The sequence below is a fragment of the Phodopus roborovskii genome, unplaced genomic scaffold (assembly GCF_943737965.1).
Source record: "Phodopus roborovskii unplaced genomic scaffold, PHOROB, whole genome shotgun sequence".
Classification (NCBI taxonomy): domain Eukaryota; kingdom Metazoa; phylum Chordata; class Mammalia; order Rodentia; family Cricetidae; genus Phodopus; species Phodopus roborovskii.
Window position 1 is genome coordinate 44,307,491 of NW_026126433.1, and position 16,519 is coordinate 44,324,009.

At 39.9% G+C, this 16,519-nt stretch overlaps 1 protein-coding gene across 1 annotated transcript in view; it reads left to right on the forward strand.

Annotated features, from left to right (window-relative positions):
- Positions 1 to 16,519, forward strand: part of Spta1 (spectrin alpha, erythrocytic 1) — a 66,885-nt gene that overhangs the window by 23,113 nt on the left and 27,253 nt on the right. The window contains exons 19-34 of the mRNA XM_051186364.1: positions 1,432 to 1,649; positions 2,269 to 2,361; positions 2,722 to 2,859; positions 4,905 to 5,056; positions 5,982 to 6,168; positions 6,993 to 7,094; positions 8,723 to 8,814; positions 9,965 to 10,109; positions 10,683 to 10,864; positions 11,224 to 11,323; positions 11,408 to 11,605; positions 12,733 to 12,876; positions 14,949 to 15,052; positions 15,322 to 15,484; positions 15,703 to 15,834; positions 16,239 to 16,376. Coding sequence (XP_051042321.1) covers positions 1,432 to 1,649; positions 2,269 to 2,361; positions 2,722 to 2,859; positions 4,905 to 5,056; positions 5,982 to 6,168; positions 6,993 to 7,094; positions 8,723 to 8,814; positions 9,965 to 10,109; positions 10,683 to 10,864; positions 11,224 to 11,323; positions 11,408 to 11,605; positions 12,733 to 12,876; positions 14,949 to 15,052; positions 15,322 to 15,484; positions 15,703 to 15,834; positions 16,239 to 16,376 — 2,288 coding nt within the window. The remainder of the gene's footprint in view (positions 1 to 1,431; positions 1,650 to 2,268; positions 2,362 to 2,721; positions 2,860 to 4,904; positions 5,057 to 5,981; positions 6,169 to 6,992; positions 7,095 to 8,722; positions 8,815 to 9,964; positions 10,110 to 10,682; positions 10,865 to 11,223; positions 11,324 to 11,407; positions 11,606 to 12,732; positions 12,877 to 14,948; positions 15,053 to 15,321; positions 15,485 to 15,702; positions 15,835 to 16,238; positions 16,377 to 16,519) is intronic.

The following is a 16,519-nucleotide window of genomic DNA, read 5'->3' on the forward strand; positions in this document are numbered from 1 at the left end:
TAAAACATCTATTTTAATTTATGACATTTTAACCTCGAGTAGTATAGCATTTCATATGTAATCAAACATCCTTCCATGCATTCTTCCATTTTCCTCTTTTTCCTACTGTTACACATTTTAATTTTGATATATTATAACTCTTTCAATGTTATGACTATAATTTACAATTAGTTTTGAAGAATATTGAGAAAGAAGAATGTTCTCTCCATGTATTGACCTCTTCTGCTATTCCTTGCTCCTTTGTGCTGATTGGGATTACCATCTGCACTACTTTCCTTCTACTTGATGAACTTTCTTTGGCAGTCCTTTGTAGTATGACCAGCTAACCATAAATCCCTTTGCTTCTGTTCACGTGCATGTCTCAGTTTATTTTACATTCATTTTTTTCCAGTGTATTTTCATTACATATCAAAGTATGTTCCTTAAGCCTTAAAGATGCAAGTATGTTGCCCTCAGAGTTGCAGTTTCTGATGTGAAGTCTGACGTCATTCACTTTTTGCCACGATTCTTCTTTTCCAGACTTTTTAACCTTTCCTCTTTATCAATAATATTCATATTTGTTTGTTCAGTATGACATCCATAGAGCTTCTTGGGTCTTCATTGTGATTCTTCAGACAGACTGTATCATGGGACTACTTGAGAGATAAGTCTAGTACTAAGATATCATTCTAATGACCCTACTTTGTATTGATGTTGCCCTGACAGTTTATTGGGTTGTAGTTTTAACTATCTGCACATTTAGATGAATCCTAAGGACTGTATGATGGCTGCCTTCACACCATTTCTCATCATCCATCTCTTTGCATGTATACACATGACTTATCAGTCAGACATCCTAAGGAACTTTGCAGAATGTCTTTGAAGCCTCAATTCTATAAAGACCCTATCTCTTGTGTTCTCTGTCTCTCATGTTCTAATTCTTGAATTTTCCATCCTCTATCTCATCAACTTAGGTTTAGTTTGGATTAGTTTCATAGCATAGAACCTCAAACTATCCAATCCAGGGCATATACTACAATATTATTAGGGAATGTTTCATCTTTTTCTTTTCCTTTCCTTTCATTAATTCTCTGAAAAAAAAGTTATACTTTCCATATTGACCTGTTTTCTGCTTTTAAGGGAGAATGGAGATCTGCAAGTCCTGTTGAATCTATAGAAGAAATGGTTTTTAACCTCAGAGTCTTAGAGCACTCCTGGGTGTTTTGTTGTGTCTGTATTTCTTAGCTTATACAGCTCACTCGTCATTACATACATAGATCTGCCCCCTAACTATTACTGCTTAATCTCACTTAAGACAATCCAACTCCAAAAATTCTGTTGTAATTCTCACTAAATTGAGCATCATCTTCTTGCCTCCAAGGTGTGATGAGGATTAGAATGTGGCAGCTATGAATGAGGGTCATACTCACCTTGCCTATATTTACTCCATAGGACACTTTGCTGCAGAAGACATAGCATCTAGGGTTGAGAGCTTGAACAAAAATATGGAGTCTCTCCATGCTCGAGCTGTTCGACGGGAGAATGATCTCAAGGCCAATGTCCAGCTCCAACAGTACCTGGCAGATCTGCATGAAGCAGAAGCATGGATTAAAGAGAAAGAACCAATTGTAGACAACAAAAACTATGGAGTTGATGAAGAAGCAGCTGGGGTAAGGTGGGATGCAATGGCCATGGTCCAGAGGAGATTTATCAAACTTAGGATTCATTTAAATCTGCAGATAGTTAAAACTACAACCCAATAAACTGAAAGGGCAACATCAATACAAAGTAGGGTCATTAGAATGGTATCTTAGTACTAGACTTATCTCTCAAGTAGTCCCATGATACAGTCTGTCTGAAGAATCACAATGAAGACCCAAGATATGTTGTGGTTAAAATGTGTGTAAATCATCAGACATTGGTGGTGCATGCCTTTAATCCCAGCACTCAGGAGGCAGAGGCAGGCCTCATCTACAGAGCAAGTTCCAGAACAACCTCCAAAGCAATATAGAGAAACCCTGTCTCAAAAAAAAAAAAAAAAAGTGTGTGTAAATCTTAGTTAACTTTGATTTGAGAAAATACATTGAAAGTGTTATTCTTGTTATTCTCTTATTTACTGATATGTCCGTGAGTCTTGCAAATGTGATATGAAAAGAAATTTTCCAATATAAAAGTAAGCAATTGAACTCAATCACATAATCCATTAACAATAGTTGCTGAAGCACCTCCTTGACATTCTTGCTGCTTCTCTGACATTTGCCCTAATCATCTTTCCATCTATATATGCAGGCTCTTCTCAAGAAACATGAGGCCTTCCTGGTGGATCTCAATGCATTTGGGAACAGCATAAAGGCTCTGAGGGATCAGGCTGAAGCCTGCCAGGTGAGAAGGACTGTGTTCTGACAGTACTCATCCCTCACTATAGATGTAAAGAAATAATGTTGCTATGTCATCTGCTGTTGCCCTTGCCACTAGAAAACAGTAGCCTGACACACTCTATGCTTCTGACAGAATGCCTATGTACTGGTGACTGTGTTTGTATTTTCCAATCTTCCAGCTCTCTGATAGGTGCTTCAGTGGTGCAGCATCCCGGAGGATCACCACTGTGAGACCCAGCAGCCACATCAGAATTCCATCTGCCCTCTCCTGGGAGGTCCTGGGAACTGCCCACCACTATGAGCTGTACAGGGAAAGACTTCCAGTGTGCAACTGACATCTGGTTTGTTTGTTTGTTTCCCCCAGCAACAGCAGGCAGCACCAGTGGATGAGTCTGGTCTAGAAGCTAGGGTCATAGCTTTATATGACTTTGAGGCCCGCAGCCGTCGAGAGGTCAGCATGAAGAAGAACGATGTCTTAACTCTGCTCAGTTCCATCAACAAGGTGATTTTTCTTGAACTTTCTTATAATCTACAACATGGGTCTCCTACAGCTTTCTCCTGACTCCACCAGATAGCTAGAGTATGTTTGTTCACTTGTTTGTTTGGATGGTTGGTTGTTTTTGTGTATGTGTGTGTTCTGGGGTGCTTGTTTTTTCAAGACAGGGTTTCTCTCTTAACCTTCACTGTCCTAGAACTTGCCTTGTAGACCATACTGACCTTGAACTCACAAAGGTCCACCTGCCGCTGCCTCCAAAATTCTGGGATGAAAGTTGGGCACTACCACTGCCTGACTCAGATAGGTGTTTTAATGCCCAACATTTAACCTTTTTTTCTTAAATAATTTATTAATTTTAGCATTAATGAAACAGTGAATCAAAAAAAAAAAACTTAGAGAGTTAACTTGAAGATATATAAAGGTTGAACAGCCTTATATTGTTACTTATTTACAGAATTAAATTGTTCTTTTCTTAACACATCCTTGCTTGTTCCTCTTCTGTGATGATCCCTAGTGAATAAAGCATTGTCTTTAGGGTTAGGAGAAGCCTGGTGAAAGACAATGGGCACTCAGGCATTGGAAGGCTCAGGCACAAGAATCTATTGAGCACAAAAGTTTGAGTTCTGCCTGAGCAACATAGAGATATATCATGCTTAAGAAGAAAGAAAAAGGAAGGTATGAAGAGAGGGAAGAAAGGGAAGGAGAAAGGGAAGGGAAAAAGGAAGGGAGAGGGGGAGGAGGGAGGGAAGGAGGAAAGGAAAGGAAGAGAGAAGGAAGAAGGAGGAATTTATTTTCTAATGACTTGAATTCTTACTTGCTTATAAAGCCAGTGTTAGAACAATGAATGGAATTGTACAGTATGTGTTCCTTATAAAAATACTTTTAGCATGTAATTACTCACTCTCCTAAAGTTTGTAGTAAGAAAAGAGGAGAATTTTTGTTTTTGTTACATTTATTTAAGACAAGTGAATGTTTTTGAGATGACAGATGTCTTCTTATCAGAAAATCTAAGGGAAGCCCCACCTCCTCTTTGCCTGGATCACATTTCACAGCACTTTCTCTTAAACTGGACTTCAAAGTGGCTAGCGCTCCACCATTAAAAGAATTTGCACTACTGAATTTCAGCGAAATTGATACATATTAGTACCTTGGAAGTGGAATGTGGGCAATCAGTTCTTATACATTGTTGTCAGACACAGAGCTCACTCCCAAGAAGGCAAGCTGATTCCTAAGAAGCCAAGTGGTCCCTCATGTGCTTTTCACCACCACACCCATCTGACATCAGAGTCATTGTTTTCAGGGCTGACCTCTGCAATTTCTGCAACTCCTCCTCAACACTTTTATTTATTTTTAATCTTTTTTTTCTTATTTTACATATTGATCCCAGTTCCCTCTCCCTCCCTCTCTCCCTCCTCCCATGACCCCCCCCCGCCACTGGCCACCCTCCCATCCCATTCCCCATTCCACAGGGAGGGTGATGCCTTCTAGGAGGGGTCAACAAAATCTGTCAAGTCATTTGGAGTAGGGACTAGGCCCTCCCTCTTGCCTCTAGGTTAAGGGAGTATCCCTCCATGGGGAATATGCTCCCAAAGTCCTTTTGTGCACCAGGGATACATCCTGGTTCCATTGTCAGAGGTCCCTTAGACTGCCCAGGCCTTCTAACTGGGACCCATGTGCAGGGGGTCTGAGTCAGTCCCATGCTGGATTCCCAACTATCAGTCTGGGGGCTCCTCCTTGTTCAGGTAACCTGTCTCTGTAGGTTTCTGTAGCCTGGTCTTGTCCTCCCTCTCTGCATCTGGATTCCAGTTCAGCTCAGCATTTAGCTGTGGGTGTCTGCTTCTGTTTCCAAAAGGTACTAGATGAGGACTCTATGATGGTGTATAAATTAGTCATCATTGTATGGGGATTATGTACCATCCATCTGTGAGTGATTCTTACCCCTTATCAGTCAGCAGTTCCTGCTTCTGAGTATTGTTGTGAGAATTCAAACCTCTATGGTTTTTGACTTTTCAACAGATTAAAGAAGGAATGTTAATCTGCCCTCCCTTTAGGACTGGTGGAAGGTAGAAGCTGATGATCACCAGGGCTTTGTGCCAGCGGTCTATGTCAGGAAACTGGACCCTGATGAGCTACCAGGGTTCCCACAGCATCGACGAGAAGAGCCAATCAACATCCCCCAATGCCAGCAGCAGATAGAGAACTTGTAAGTTCACAGGATGGAGGCACTGATGGGCCTTGGCAGTTACTCCCTGCTTTCCTCTTACAGTCCCCACTCTTTCACACTCTTTATCCTTCACATGCTTTAGTTTGTATACGAAGAAAGGAAATCCAGAAGCCTTAATTGTCTCAGTGTTAGACAATGGAGCCATTTCTTCCAACCCCTCAGCCAGCTTCCGTCTAAGTCTGCAGACAATCTTAAGAATGTGCATACTCTTTCATATCTAGCTGCCATGTAAACCTTCTCTAGTTGAGCACATAGGAGACCGCTTCCTGAACATAACTCCAGGAGCACAGACACTGAAATCAACAATTAATAAATGGGACCTCCTCAAACTTAGAAGCTTTTGTAAGGCAAAGGACACAGTGGACAAGACCAAATGCCCCCACAGAATGAGAAAAGATTTTCACCAATCCTACATCTGACAAAGGGTTGATCTCCAAAATATACAAATAACTCAAGAAACTGTCAACAAAACACCAAATAACCCTATTAAAAAGTGGGGTACAGAACTGAAGAAAGAATTCTCAATAGAGGAAATCAAAAAGGCTGAAAGACACTTAAGAAAGTGCTCAACATCCTTAACTATCAGGGAAATGCAAATCAAAGCAACTTTGAGATACCATCTTACTCCTGCCAGAATGGCTAAAATTAGAAACACCAATGACAACTCATGCTGGAGAGGATGTGGAGAATGGGGAACACTCCACTGCTGGTGGGAGTGCAAACTCATACAGCCCTTTTGGAGATTATTATGGTAGTTCCTCAGGTAAATGGGAATTAGTTTACCACAGGACCCGGCAATCCCCATCATAGGCATATACCCAAATGATCCACATCCATGCAACAAAGACATGTGCTTTCTATGTTTTTCAATCCATTATTTTCCCTTCTTAATTGCTCCACTCAGGTACAACTCCCTCCTGGATCGGGCAGAGGAGCGAAGGCGTCGCCTGCTGCAACGTTACAATGAATTTCTGCTGGCCTATGAGGCAGGAGACATGCTGGAGTGGATCCAAGAGAAAAAGGCAGAGAATACTGGGGTAGAACTGGAGGATGTCTGGGAGCTGCAGAAGAAGTTTGATGAATTTCAGAGGGTAAGTGAGGGGACTGTGCTAAGATGTCTATTTTGGATGTGTTTGTTTCATATTTGTTAAATATTCTCCATGTTCTTTTGAGACCTCCACATTTAACACCTCAACTTGTTATTAATAACTAGAAAACAAGATATCTGAAACTAGTCAATTTAACTTTTCAGCCTCATTTCCTGGCTTTCCAAAATCTGCTAGGGAGTGCAGAGACACCCCCACCCCATGATTCTTCAAATTTTCCCTGTGACATACTGTACAGCTGAATCCTAGACTGAGACAGGGTGTCACAGGACTCACGTGGACTCAAAATATGAAGCATCAGTTGAGGTGGGAAGAGAAGGGGCCTGACTTCATGGCCATAAAATTACTATTTACCTCCTGAGAACAATTCATCAATATTTCTTCACTCATATTTATTCTATTATCTCAAATAGCACAAGGTATAAGTCTGCTTTCTTCCTGTCTTTTCCTTTTGTTATTCTCCTCGTGGAGATAAACATATATATTGGCATGTAGACGTATACTTGAGATATAAAATGTTTTGATAATATAAGTTAATACATGGAAAATAAGTTAAGGAATTAAAAGTGAATAGATATGCTTCAGATTCCAAGTAAATGATGGTTCTGGAAAGTCTTGGATGGCTGTTTGTTATTAGAGTGTTTAAGGGCACAGTGCTATGACAACTGAGAGAACAGTACATATATATAACAAATGATATTAACCATTTGCTTTAGTAACATTTAGCTAAATGTAGGCACAGGTAGAAGGCATGGATGGAAGGTTGAAGAAAAAGATTTGTAATATTTTGAATAAATGTTCTTATCCAGGATCTGAAGAGCAATGAGCCTCGGCTAAAGGATATCAACAAGGTGGCAGATGAACTGCTGTTTGAAGATCTTCTAACACCAGAAGGTGCTCACATACGACAGGTAATCAAACGTTCCCTCCATTCCTCCTCAATGCTAGGATTGGCTCTGGAGTCCTCATTTTACATTGGTTGATTCAATTTCATATTCTAAAGACTAGAATGTAAAGGCTGTGTGAAACTGGTTTTAGAAAAGACCAGTGGGAACAGACCAAATAGTCCAGCCATTTTTATTGTTTCAGAGAACTTCAGTAGAGCATATTTACTTAGTGACATTTTCCAGATGTCTTCTGTGTTCTCACACAATTTTGGAGTGTGAAGAACAAAACAAAAAATCTGAGACAATAAGTTCATATTTAGCTTCAGGAGGCAGTATTAGGATGTATAGAGATTACAGAGATGTTCCCTTGGTTAAAAAAAAAAAGGATGTATTGAACAAATCATAAAGACCTAATTTTGGTTCCTCAGAATGCATTTAACAACCAAGCACTAAAGAACATGATTTTAGTCCTAACACTAAGAGATGGTGGGAGAAGACAAGATACTCCCAGAGCTTGATGAGCTCTGGGTTCAGTGAAAGATCCTGTCTCAGAAAACTAAGGTGGGGAGTAATTGAAGACACCCATAACAATCTGTGGCCTGCAAATGTACATGTGTGTGTTTGCATATGCACATGTACACTCACATGCACACACACACACACACACAGAAAAAGAAAGTTTAAAAGATTTGCATTGGAAATCAGGAAAGTTGGATTTAGTCTTGGCTCTCACCTGTTTATGTGTTCATTGTAAAAATTACTGAGAAACTCAGTAATTGAATAAAACAACATTTAAATTTCCTTTTAACTTGTATTACTATGTTCCATCAAATGGATCATAAAATTCCAATCTTCTGGTGTTATCCAAAATTAGATAGTTTATGTTGAAGTTTTAAACTATGTGCATTTTTTATTGGCCTGAAATCCTTTAAAATTGATCTATACTCACCAACCTCTTATTACCTACCACACCAAATATTCTGTGCTCAGATATAAGAAAGCAAAGTTAGAACACACAAGAGATCAGTGATTGTGGGAAGAGGTTAGTCAAGGAAGTTTACCGGAAAAGAATGGTTTTGATAAGCATAATGGAGAACATAAATGTCTCTCCCATCATTTTTAGAGATGGGGAGGGGGTTCTTTGCATTGTGTCTATTATACGTATGATGAACATTTATTGCAAAGATTGTAATCTTGGTTTTCATAAACCAGTAAGAATGACTTCTCTTCCTCTTTCTTATGATAGTTTTCCTGGAATTGAACATAGAAGGAAAAGATATGAAAACACTGTGTTTTTATCCTACAGGAAGCTAGCAAGGCATTGAAAAGGCTATTAGCTCTAAAGTTTTTTGCCTCAATAAATGTGCTGACATCCAACTAACAAGTCAATGCTTTTAAGTCTATTTTTGGAGATTCTAATGTACCTTTTGTGACAATAGGAACTTAGAGTTGCCCTAGAACCAACAGTCCTGTATGTAACATCAGTTGGGAAGAAAGGAAATCCCTTCCTCTGTGGCATATCTAAAATTATGCGAGAGAGAAGCAGAACCATGTGTATTCTGAAGTACTACCAGGAAAGCAGGAGGTGACATGCCCACACTAAGCTGTCTGAGCTAGCTCTCTGACTAAATCCACATGTCTACTTCTTTAAGGAATTGAACACCCGCTGGCATTCCTTGAAGAGGCTGGCAGATGAACAGCATCAGCTCCTAAGCAGCGCCCATGCTGTTGAGATGTTTCACAGGTAAGCATCTTAACACTTAGGAGATACTGCTATGCTGTAGCCCCTTCACAGGGCCCTTAAGTCTAGTCACTATGGAGAAGAACTCAAACAACCCTCTTCCTCAAAAAGAGACAGTTTACTAACAGACAAGATTTTTTTTTCAGCAAATTTTCCTCACCTGACACACTGGGTCCTCCAAGATGACAAAGTTCAAGATTCAATTAGGCATGGCACATAATTGGAATATAGATATGATTCTATCACAGAGAATCAAGTTTGAAGGATAGATTTGGCTTACATCATTATGTTCTTAGTATAGCTGTGGGTATGAGAATGAAGCATTAGAAAGGTAGCAGGAGTAGATTAAGAATGGTTGCCTGAAACAGAGTACCAGGTGATCCTACATTCAAAACAGCTGGGCAAAGCAGCCTTGCAGACTACAGCCAGGATTTCTGAATCTTCTTCGAATCCCCCATGAGAGCGTCCCTTACCAGCAGGAAGTAGTTTGGAAAGAACGATGCCCAAATTCCCAAATATTGTCTATAAATGTTTGTTTTCATTTAAATGGACATGGTTATATAAAATTAAAAAAAAAAAAAAAAGAATGGTCACTAACACTGGGAGGCCTGCTCAATTTCGAAGGAAAATGTTGGAGAAGTAGATCTTGAGAGAGAAGGGAGGTGGGGTGGCTGTGAGGAGTGGAGGGAGGGGAAGCTGCATTCGTGATGGGAGAAGAGTAAATAAAAAGTAATATATATATATATATATATATATATATATATATATATATATATATGAAGGTAAATGGCAGCATATATCACAAGTCTATTTTTTTTTCTGTTTATGTATTCTCCTGTTTAGAACAGCTTACGGTGCAAAGGTGGGAAAAGTATTGTTTAACCATGAGGCTCTGTAGTCAGTGTACCAGGTTCAAACTTGGGCTCCGCCATCTGGCAGGGACAGCATCTTGAGAAATCTTTAAACTCCTATTTTCTGATACATAGAATGGAAATAATAACAACATCTATGCCTCTAGATCCAAGCAGCCTAGATGCCAGTATATCACAAGGATAAGAAGGGTGCTGAAGAGGGTGGTAGTAGTGATTTCCTTGTGAGCCAGCCTTCTAAGGTCCATCATTATCCTTGCATTCTTCACACTTTTGTGTTCCAGAGAAGCAGATGACATCAAGGAGCAGATTGATAAGAAATGCCGGGCTCTTAGTGCTGCTGACCCTGGTTCTGATCTGCTCAGCGTCCAGGCCCTCCAGAGACAACATGAGGTCTTTGAGAGAGACATCATTCCCCTGGGAGAAAAGGCGAGACATTTTTCAACCTTCCTTAATGCTTTCTTCAAGTTTATGCCTGTAGCAGTGTGCCTTTCTTTGGTTCTCTTGCCAAAACCATTATTCTTATATACTTTTTAAATCTTGCATTTTACTAATTTCTGTACACTCTTCCTCAGGGGAAAAACATTAAAATATCATGCCCCCATGACCATAGGAAAAATTATATTGAACTTTTATTGTCTAAATGAATGATTTATATCCCTTTACCTCTTTTGAGAATGTCAAATAAATTAGACTTCTGGCCAATTGTGAAAACGAATGTGGAAAAAATGAATAGCCATATCCACTAGAGTCAGACTATGTCTAGATATTGGATACATTGGAGGCAACCTATAGCTTAGCATCATCATGCAGAGCACAAAGAATATCTTCATATGAAGAATAAAGACCCAGGGGGTTCCACAATTGATGTACCACTGAGGATCAGGGTCACTCATCTCCTCTTCCTTCTAACTTAAAAAAAAAAAAAAAAAAAAAAGCGAAGGCAATTTTGCCCAGTTCAGAAACTACAATGTGGTTATCAGAAGGCTTCTCTTTATCCAGGTGACCACACTGGGGGAGACAGCAGAGCGTCTCTGTGACTCCCACCCAGATGCCACTGAGGACCTGCAGAAGCAGAAAACAGAGCTGAACGAGGCCTGGGCTACCCTACAAGATCTTACAAATGATCGAAAGGAAGGTCTGAATGAGGCCCATAAATTCTTCCTCTTCCTCAGCAAAGCCAGGTACAGCTCAAAAGGCTGATATTCACCAGGCAGCATGGGCAGTTTCTACACACTGCCCTGTGTAAAGTCCTTGGGAATAGCCTGGGTACACATGTTATTCACTGCTGGGTTGTGGGGACTATGTCCAAGCGTCATCTCCAGGGAGGCACAGAGAAAAACATAGGTTTAGTGCTTCAAGTTCTAAAATACAGTTGCTCAATGGAATGTGGAGTAAACAGGCCAACTAAGAAAGCTTCTATAAAGTACCTGTTATATACTAGGCATTGCCAGGAAACAAGTTGGGGACGTGTTTTCTTTCTGATGGGGGCAGAGAAGAATTAGGATAGCTATAATTGATCCTAATACATTTACTTCTACAGTGATCTGGAGAATTGGATGAAAGGCATTGGTGGCGTAATATCATCACCTGAGCTGGCTGAGGACTTAACTGGCACAGAGATCCTGCTGGAGCGACACCAGGTAGAGCTACTAATCACTGATATAAAACTCCTCACTTCAGAAGTTCCTACTGTGTTACCAGCACCTTTCCTTCTTTCCCCACAGGAACATCATGATGACATGAAGGCAGAGGACCCCACCTTCCAGGCCTTAGAGGACTTTGGCACAGAACTTATAGACAGAGGCCACCGTAACAGCTATGAAATTGAAAACACTCTTCATGATATTAAATTAAAGAGAGACGAGTTGGAGAAGGGTTGGGAAAACCGCAAGAAGATGCTAGACCAGTGCTTAGAACTTCAGGTATAGCATCTTCTGGATAGTTGGGGTTTAGTCACCATTCCTTGAGAGTGGTTTTATAGGCTGATTGAGGGCACTTGCTGCATTAGGCTCTGTGAGCTGTAAACACCAGTTTCCCTTGATTGTTTCCCACTGTACTTAGTGTTGTAGACCAAGCATCCTTATGTTCTATGCTCTTGTTTCTGTTAAAGCAGACAAACAAGTGCCTAAAAAATAGCTCATTGGGTAAAGGTATTTGTTGAACAAGCCTATGACCTGAATTGCATTCCAGAACACATGTAGAGGGAAGAGCTGACTCCAAGTTGTCACTGACATTCATGTGCACACTATGGAATCCTCATACACACACCCTCTCTGTCACACACACAGACACAGAGATGCCATACTAACAATAATAAATACGTGAAATTTTCAAAATCAAAAGCTTTTTTTAAGGAGAGAGCAAAAGAAGACAGTAATCAGCCTTATACATGAATGGGACGATTATCATTAATTACCATTAAGTAATTAACTGAAGGACTTGTTTTCATTAAGAACTGCTGTGTGTAGGTTCTAGTATTACAAATATCATCAGAGTGTGTTTCTTCATATAAAAAGTACAGATTATTCTAACATAGGAGATGTTTACTAATAAAATAGAATGTATGATTGCTTTGAGGATAAAGAAGAGGGGGTGATCACAATGAGTGAAGGGTATGAAACTATCAGACACACCTGTAAGTAATATTTGACCAAGTTATAAAGAAGTAACCAGCCGAAGGTTAGACACATTGAAAATCTCAGTAGTTCATGCATACTGAGTTTGATGTCATCCTAAGCTACCTAAGATTCTGTCTTAAATTTTAAGAGGTAAGGGCAGAGAAAAAGGTGAGTCAGTCAGTAGTTATATACCATATGAGACCACATCCTCACATTTACTACATTTGCTATAGCTTATAAAACATATAAGGTATGTTTGGTGCAAAAAGTAAAGGGACAGTATATTTAAGATTAATTAAAAGAATGTTTTGTGAGAGAAACCAGCTTTGTGTCATTACCAATGAGGAGGGATACAATTATTTCCTTGGCCCTTGTAAAATATCATATTCATGGCTCTGATTTTACCTACTCACACCCCCCCCCCACCATAGTTGTTCCGAGGGAACTGTGAACAGGTTGAGAGCTGGATGGTGGCTCGTGAGAACTCCCTGAGGTCAGACGACAGGGATCACTTAAGTAGTCTGCAAGCTTTGATGAAGAAACGGGATGATTTGGAGAAAGCAATCGCTGCTCAGGTAATAATCAGTATAAAAATTCCAGTACCAACTATTGTTGGAAGCCATGTGGTATAGTTTCAAATCAGCATATACAATTGCTCAATGGATCTCCAAGAGTCAAAGCCTGTGGAGATTGTCTCTCACTTGTCAAAGATCAGGAGACCTCAAAACAGTGCCGAATACTTCTAGGACCACTTGGCCTGAAGACTCTCTTTTCTCTCATATGTTTGATGATTCTCTTGGTGGTTTTCAGTTTCACTTTGTCAGTCACTCATGGGACAGATACGATCATTCCCAGAAATCCCGCTTTCGTCTTCAATATTCCCCTCTAAAATTCTGTGGGAACTGATTCTTCTCAGGTTTCTTAAAGGAAGGCTTAGGCATGCAGGACCTTTTTATAGGACAAGGGAACAGTCAGAAAAATACAGGCTAACTGTATGCAAGCAGTTTATGGCAAATCACCCCCACTTCTATAAATATGCTTCATTAAGTTTTGAATGATTTTGTTGTTCCTGATAATGCATGCCTATGTTTATCACCTTTTTGCTTTGTAATGACAAGATAAGCCTGGCTCAATATTTAGCCAAGCTAACAAAATACTGAGCATTGTTTTCAGTTTAAAATTGTTTTGATGTAAAAGATGAAAGAAAAAAAATTGTTTTTACCAGAGGTTAATCCTAGTGGGTGTTCTTTTAATTTTTGCTGTTGTTGTTGTTGTTTTGAAATAATAATAAACAGGGCTTGAACTATTCGGAACTGGCCATTTGTGTGAAATTCATCTGGTGGTCAAACACAATGTTCCTTTTGCTGATATCCCTTCCCAGTCTCGGGGAATCCAGGCTGTGGTAGGACCATGGCACACTATTAGTAATAATAACAGATACTCTACATCCTTACCTAGTTTTCTGATTTTAAGGCTTTTCAATTTTTATTTACTTCTCTTTAAGCACTGTTTTATTAGCAAGTTAATACATATACACATACATACATAATGCTTTCCTTATGGTGGCTTTCCTTATGATACTTCTATGTATATACATAGTGTTTTGTTACCTGTCTTTGTTCTCCACCCACTCCTGCACTCATCATCCTCTTCCTCTCTACTAGCCATGATTAATTCTACTTCCATACCTTTTTTTCTTTTCTTTTACAATGGCCTATGACTTTCGTAAGTTTGCTGACTGGATCATGGTGTAAGTTTGTTTACAGGAAGAAAAGTTCTTCCCAGTGACTGCACTACAGTAGCAGATACCTCTCCATCACCCACACAACTGTATACAAATCCTCAGGGAGGCATAGAGCCCCATCAGCCCTAAGACAAACACAGATGTCCTTTCTCACAGGAGGACCCTGGCTTCTAACTTTTGTACATGTGCATTTGTGTGGTGGTGAACATGTGTAGAGCCAGAAAAGTAGAAAGGTGTCTATGTTTATCAGAGAGGGAGAGGATTCCTTAAGCACATGCAGATCACATGTTGTGTGAAAGTGAAACAGGAATACTGGGGGTGGAAAGCCTTAAGGATCTGGAGAAGGCACGGGGATATGGAGAAGAGAAAGAAATGGGGATGAGGGTCAACCAAAACTAAGTATGTATACAACAGTCACATGAAAATCTGATACTTGATAAACTAATCAAAATATAAAATGGGTGTATCCTACGTGGGCAGATGGCATTACTTTAAGAAGCCATTGGCTATTAATCCCTAAGTCACCTTTGCTTCTTACACGCAATGATGGAGCAAGAAGGGGAGGTTGACATATTACATATGGGCATTTGGCTTTCTCGCAATAAGGCCTCTGTTATTATAAGATAGTTTTTAAGACTAAATGTGACTTCGTGTTACTCTCTATTTTAGTATCATACACTATGCAGGATTCATCTTTACAATAGTCATGTTTGTTCTATAGGAAAGTTAGTATTATCCCAGCATGGAGATGTTTCTCTGTGTGCCAGGAATTTACTTTTTGATGCTGGTACTGTCATCTGAAACCACACACACACACACTGTTTATCTTTAGGGTGGAACTTGGAATTATATCAAAGATCTAATCACCAGGCATCTGTGTATTTTTATTTACTTTTTTTCCAGGAAGGGAAGATTGCTGACCTAGAGCATGTTGCCACAAGACTCATAGACGATGACCACTATGCCAAGGAAGAGATTACTGCTCGTCTTCAACGTGTGCTTGACAGGTCAGGCCTGCAAAGTCCCCTATGTCTGCATCAGCATCAGGATAAAGAGATACCATTAAATTCTTTCACTTTTGATATGCATTTCTTAGGAGACCTCTTGTTCTAGACTTATAGAATGAACAGTGTGGAAGATACTTCATAGGTTGTATGTCTGAGAAAGTGAGACTCTATGAAAGGCCAAGGGTCAGCCTGGAAGGTGGAAAATGTTATATATGTAGCATAAGAGCAAAGTAGCACTGAGTAGAAAATGATCTGACCTCATCATTTAGATGGAAAGGTCTCAAAGAACAGCTGCTTGCTGAACTGGGAAAGCTTGGGAACTATGCTGACCTGAAACAGTTCTATCGTGACTATGAGGATATAGAGGAATGGATCAATGAGATGCTGCCCACAGCCTGTGATGAATCTTACAAAGACCCCACTAACATTCAGGCAAGTTCAAAATAGAAATCTTGAAAAGTTTCACCACTCTTATTGTTGGTTGAATGGTCACCCTAATACTGAACACTTCCTATGGTGCTTGGTTGGTTAAGTTTTGCTGTTGTTCGTGGGGACACAGTGGTTGTTTTGTCCCATTGATCCAATCATGCTTCTCTCTTGATGGTTGTCTAGATGATCAACTGATATAGTTTTTTTTCCTTTGCCTTCAGAGGAAATATCTGAAACATCAGGCCTTTGAAAATGAAGTCAATGGTCGTGCAGAGCAGGTGGATGGGGTCATCAATCTTGGGAACTCCCTGATTGAGCGGAGAGTATGTGATGGTAATGAAGAAACCATGAAGGTAAAGTTTATGCTTAGAGAAGTTTGGTCTCCAGAGGCATGTGATGAGAAGTCCTCCACTCTTTCAGTATTTCCTGGGTAGAAATAGAAATACCACCACACTTCCTGGAATTCCAACAAGGCTTCTAGCTTAACCACACCTGTTTGGTGTTTTTTCTTTTCTTCCAAGAACCTTTTGGCATTCAAACACCAGCCAGTGAACAAAGCTCAGCATCTTAGTTTTCAAGCTTTTTGTTTCACCTAACTCCTGCTGTTTCCCAAAGACAGCATAACTAGTTTGAAATAGATGACATACAAGTATCACCATTTCACTTATAGCAAGACCCTCCCCACATTATCCCTTCAAGGTCTTACAGGGCACAGGAATCCAAAGACTATAATGAGTTCTCACTTTCTTGGAACTAGGAGCAACTGGACAAGCTAAAGGAAAAATGGGATTATCTCCTAGAGAGAACAACTGACAAAGGGCAGAAACTCAATGAGGCCAGTCGCCAGCAAAGGTTCAACACAAGCATCCGGGACTTTGAGTTCTGGCTTTCAGAGGTAACTGTACCTGGGAATGATGTGAACATTAGAACTTAATACACACCATGTATGTATGTATGTATGTATGTATGTATGTATTTCCTTGACCGTTCATGGTAAATATCTGGGAATGTAAATGCTGAATCTTCCTTTCCTTAAAT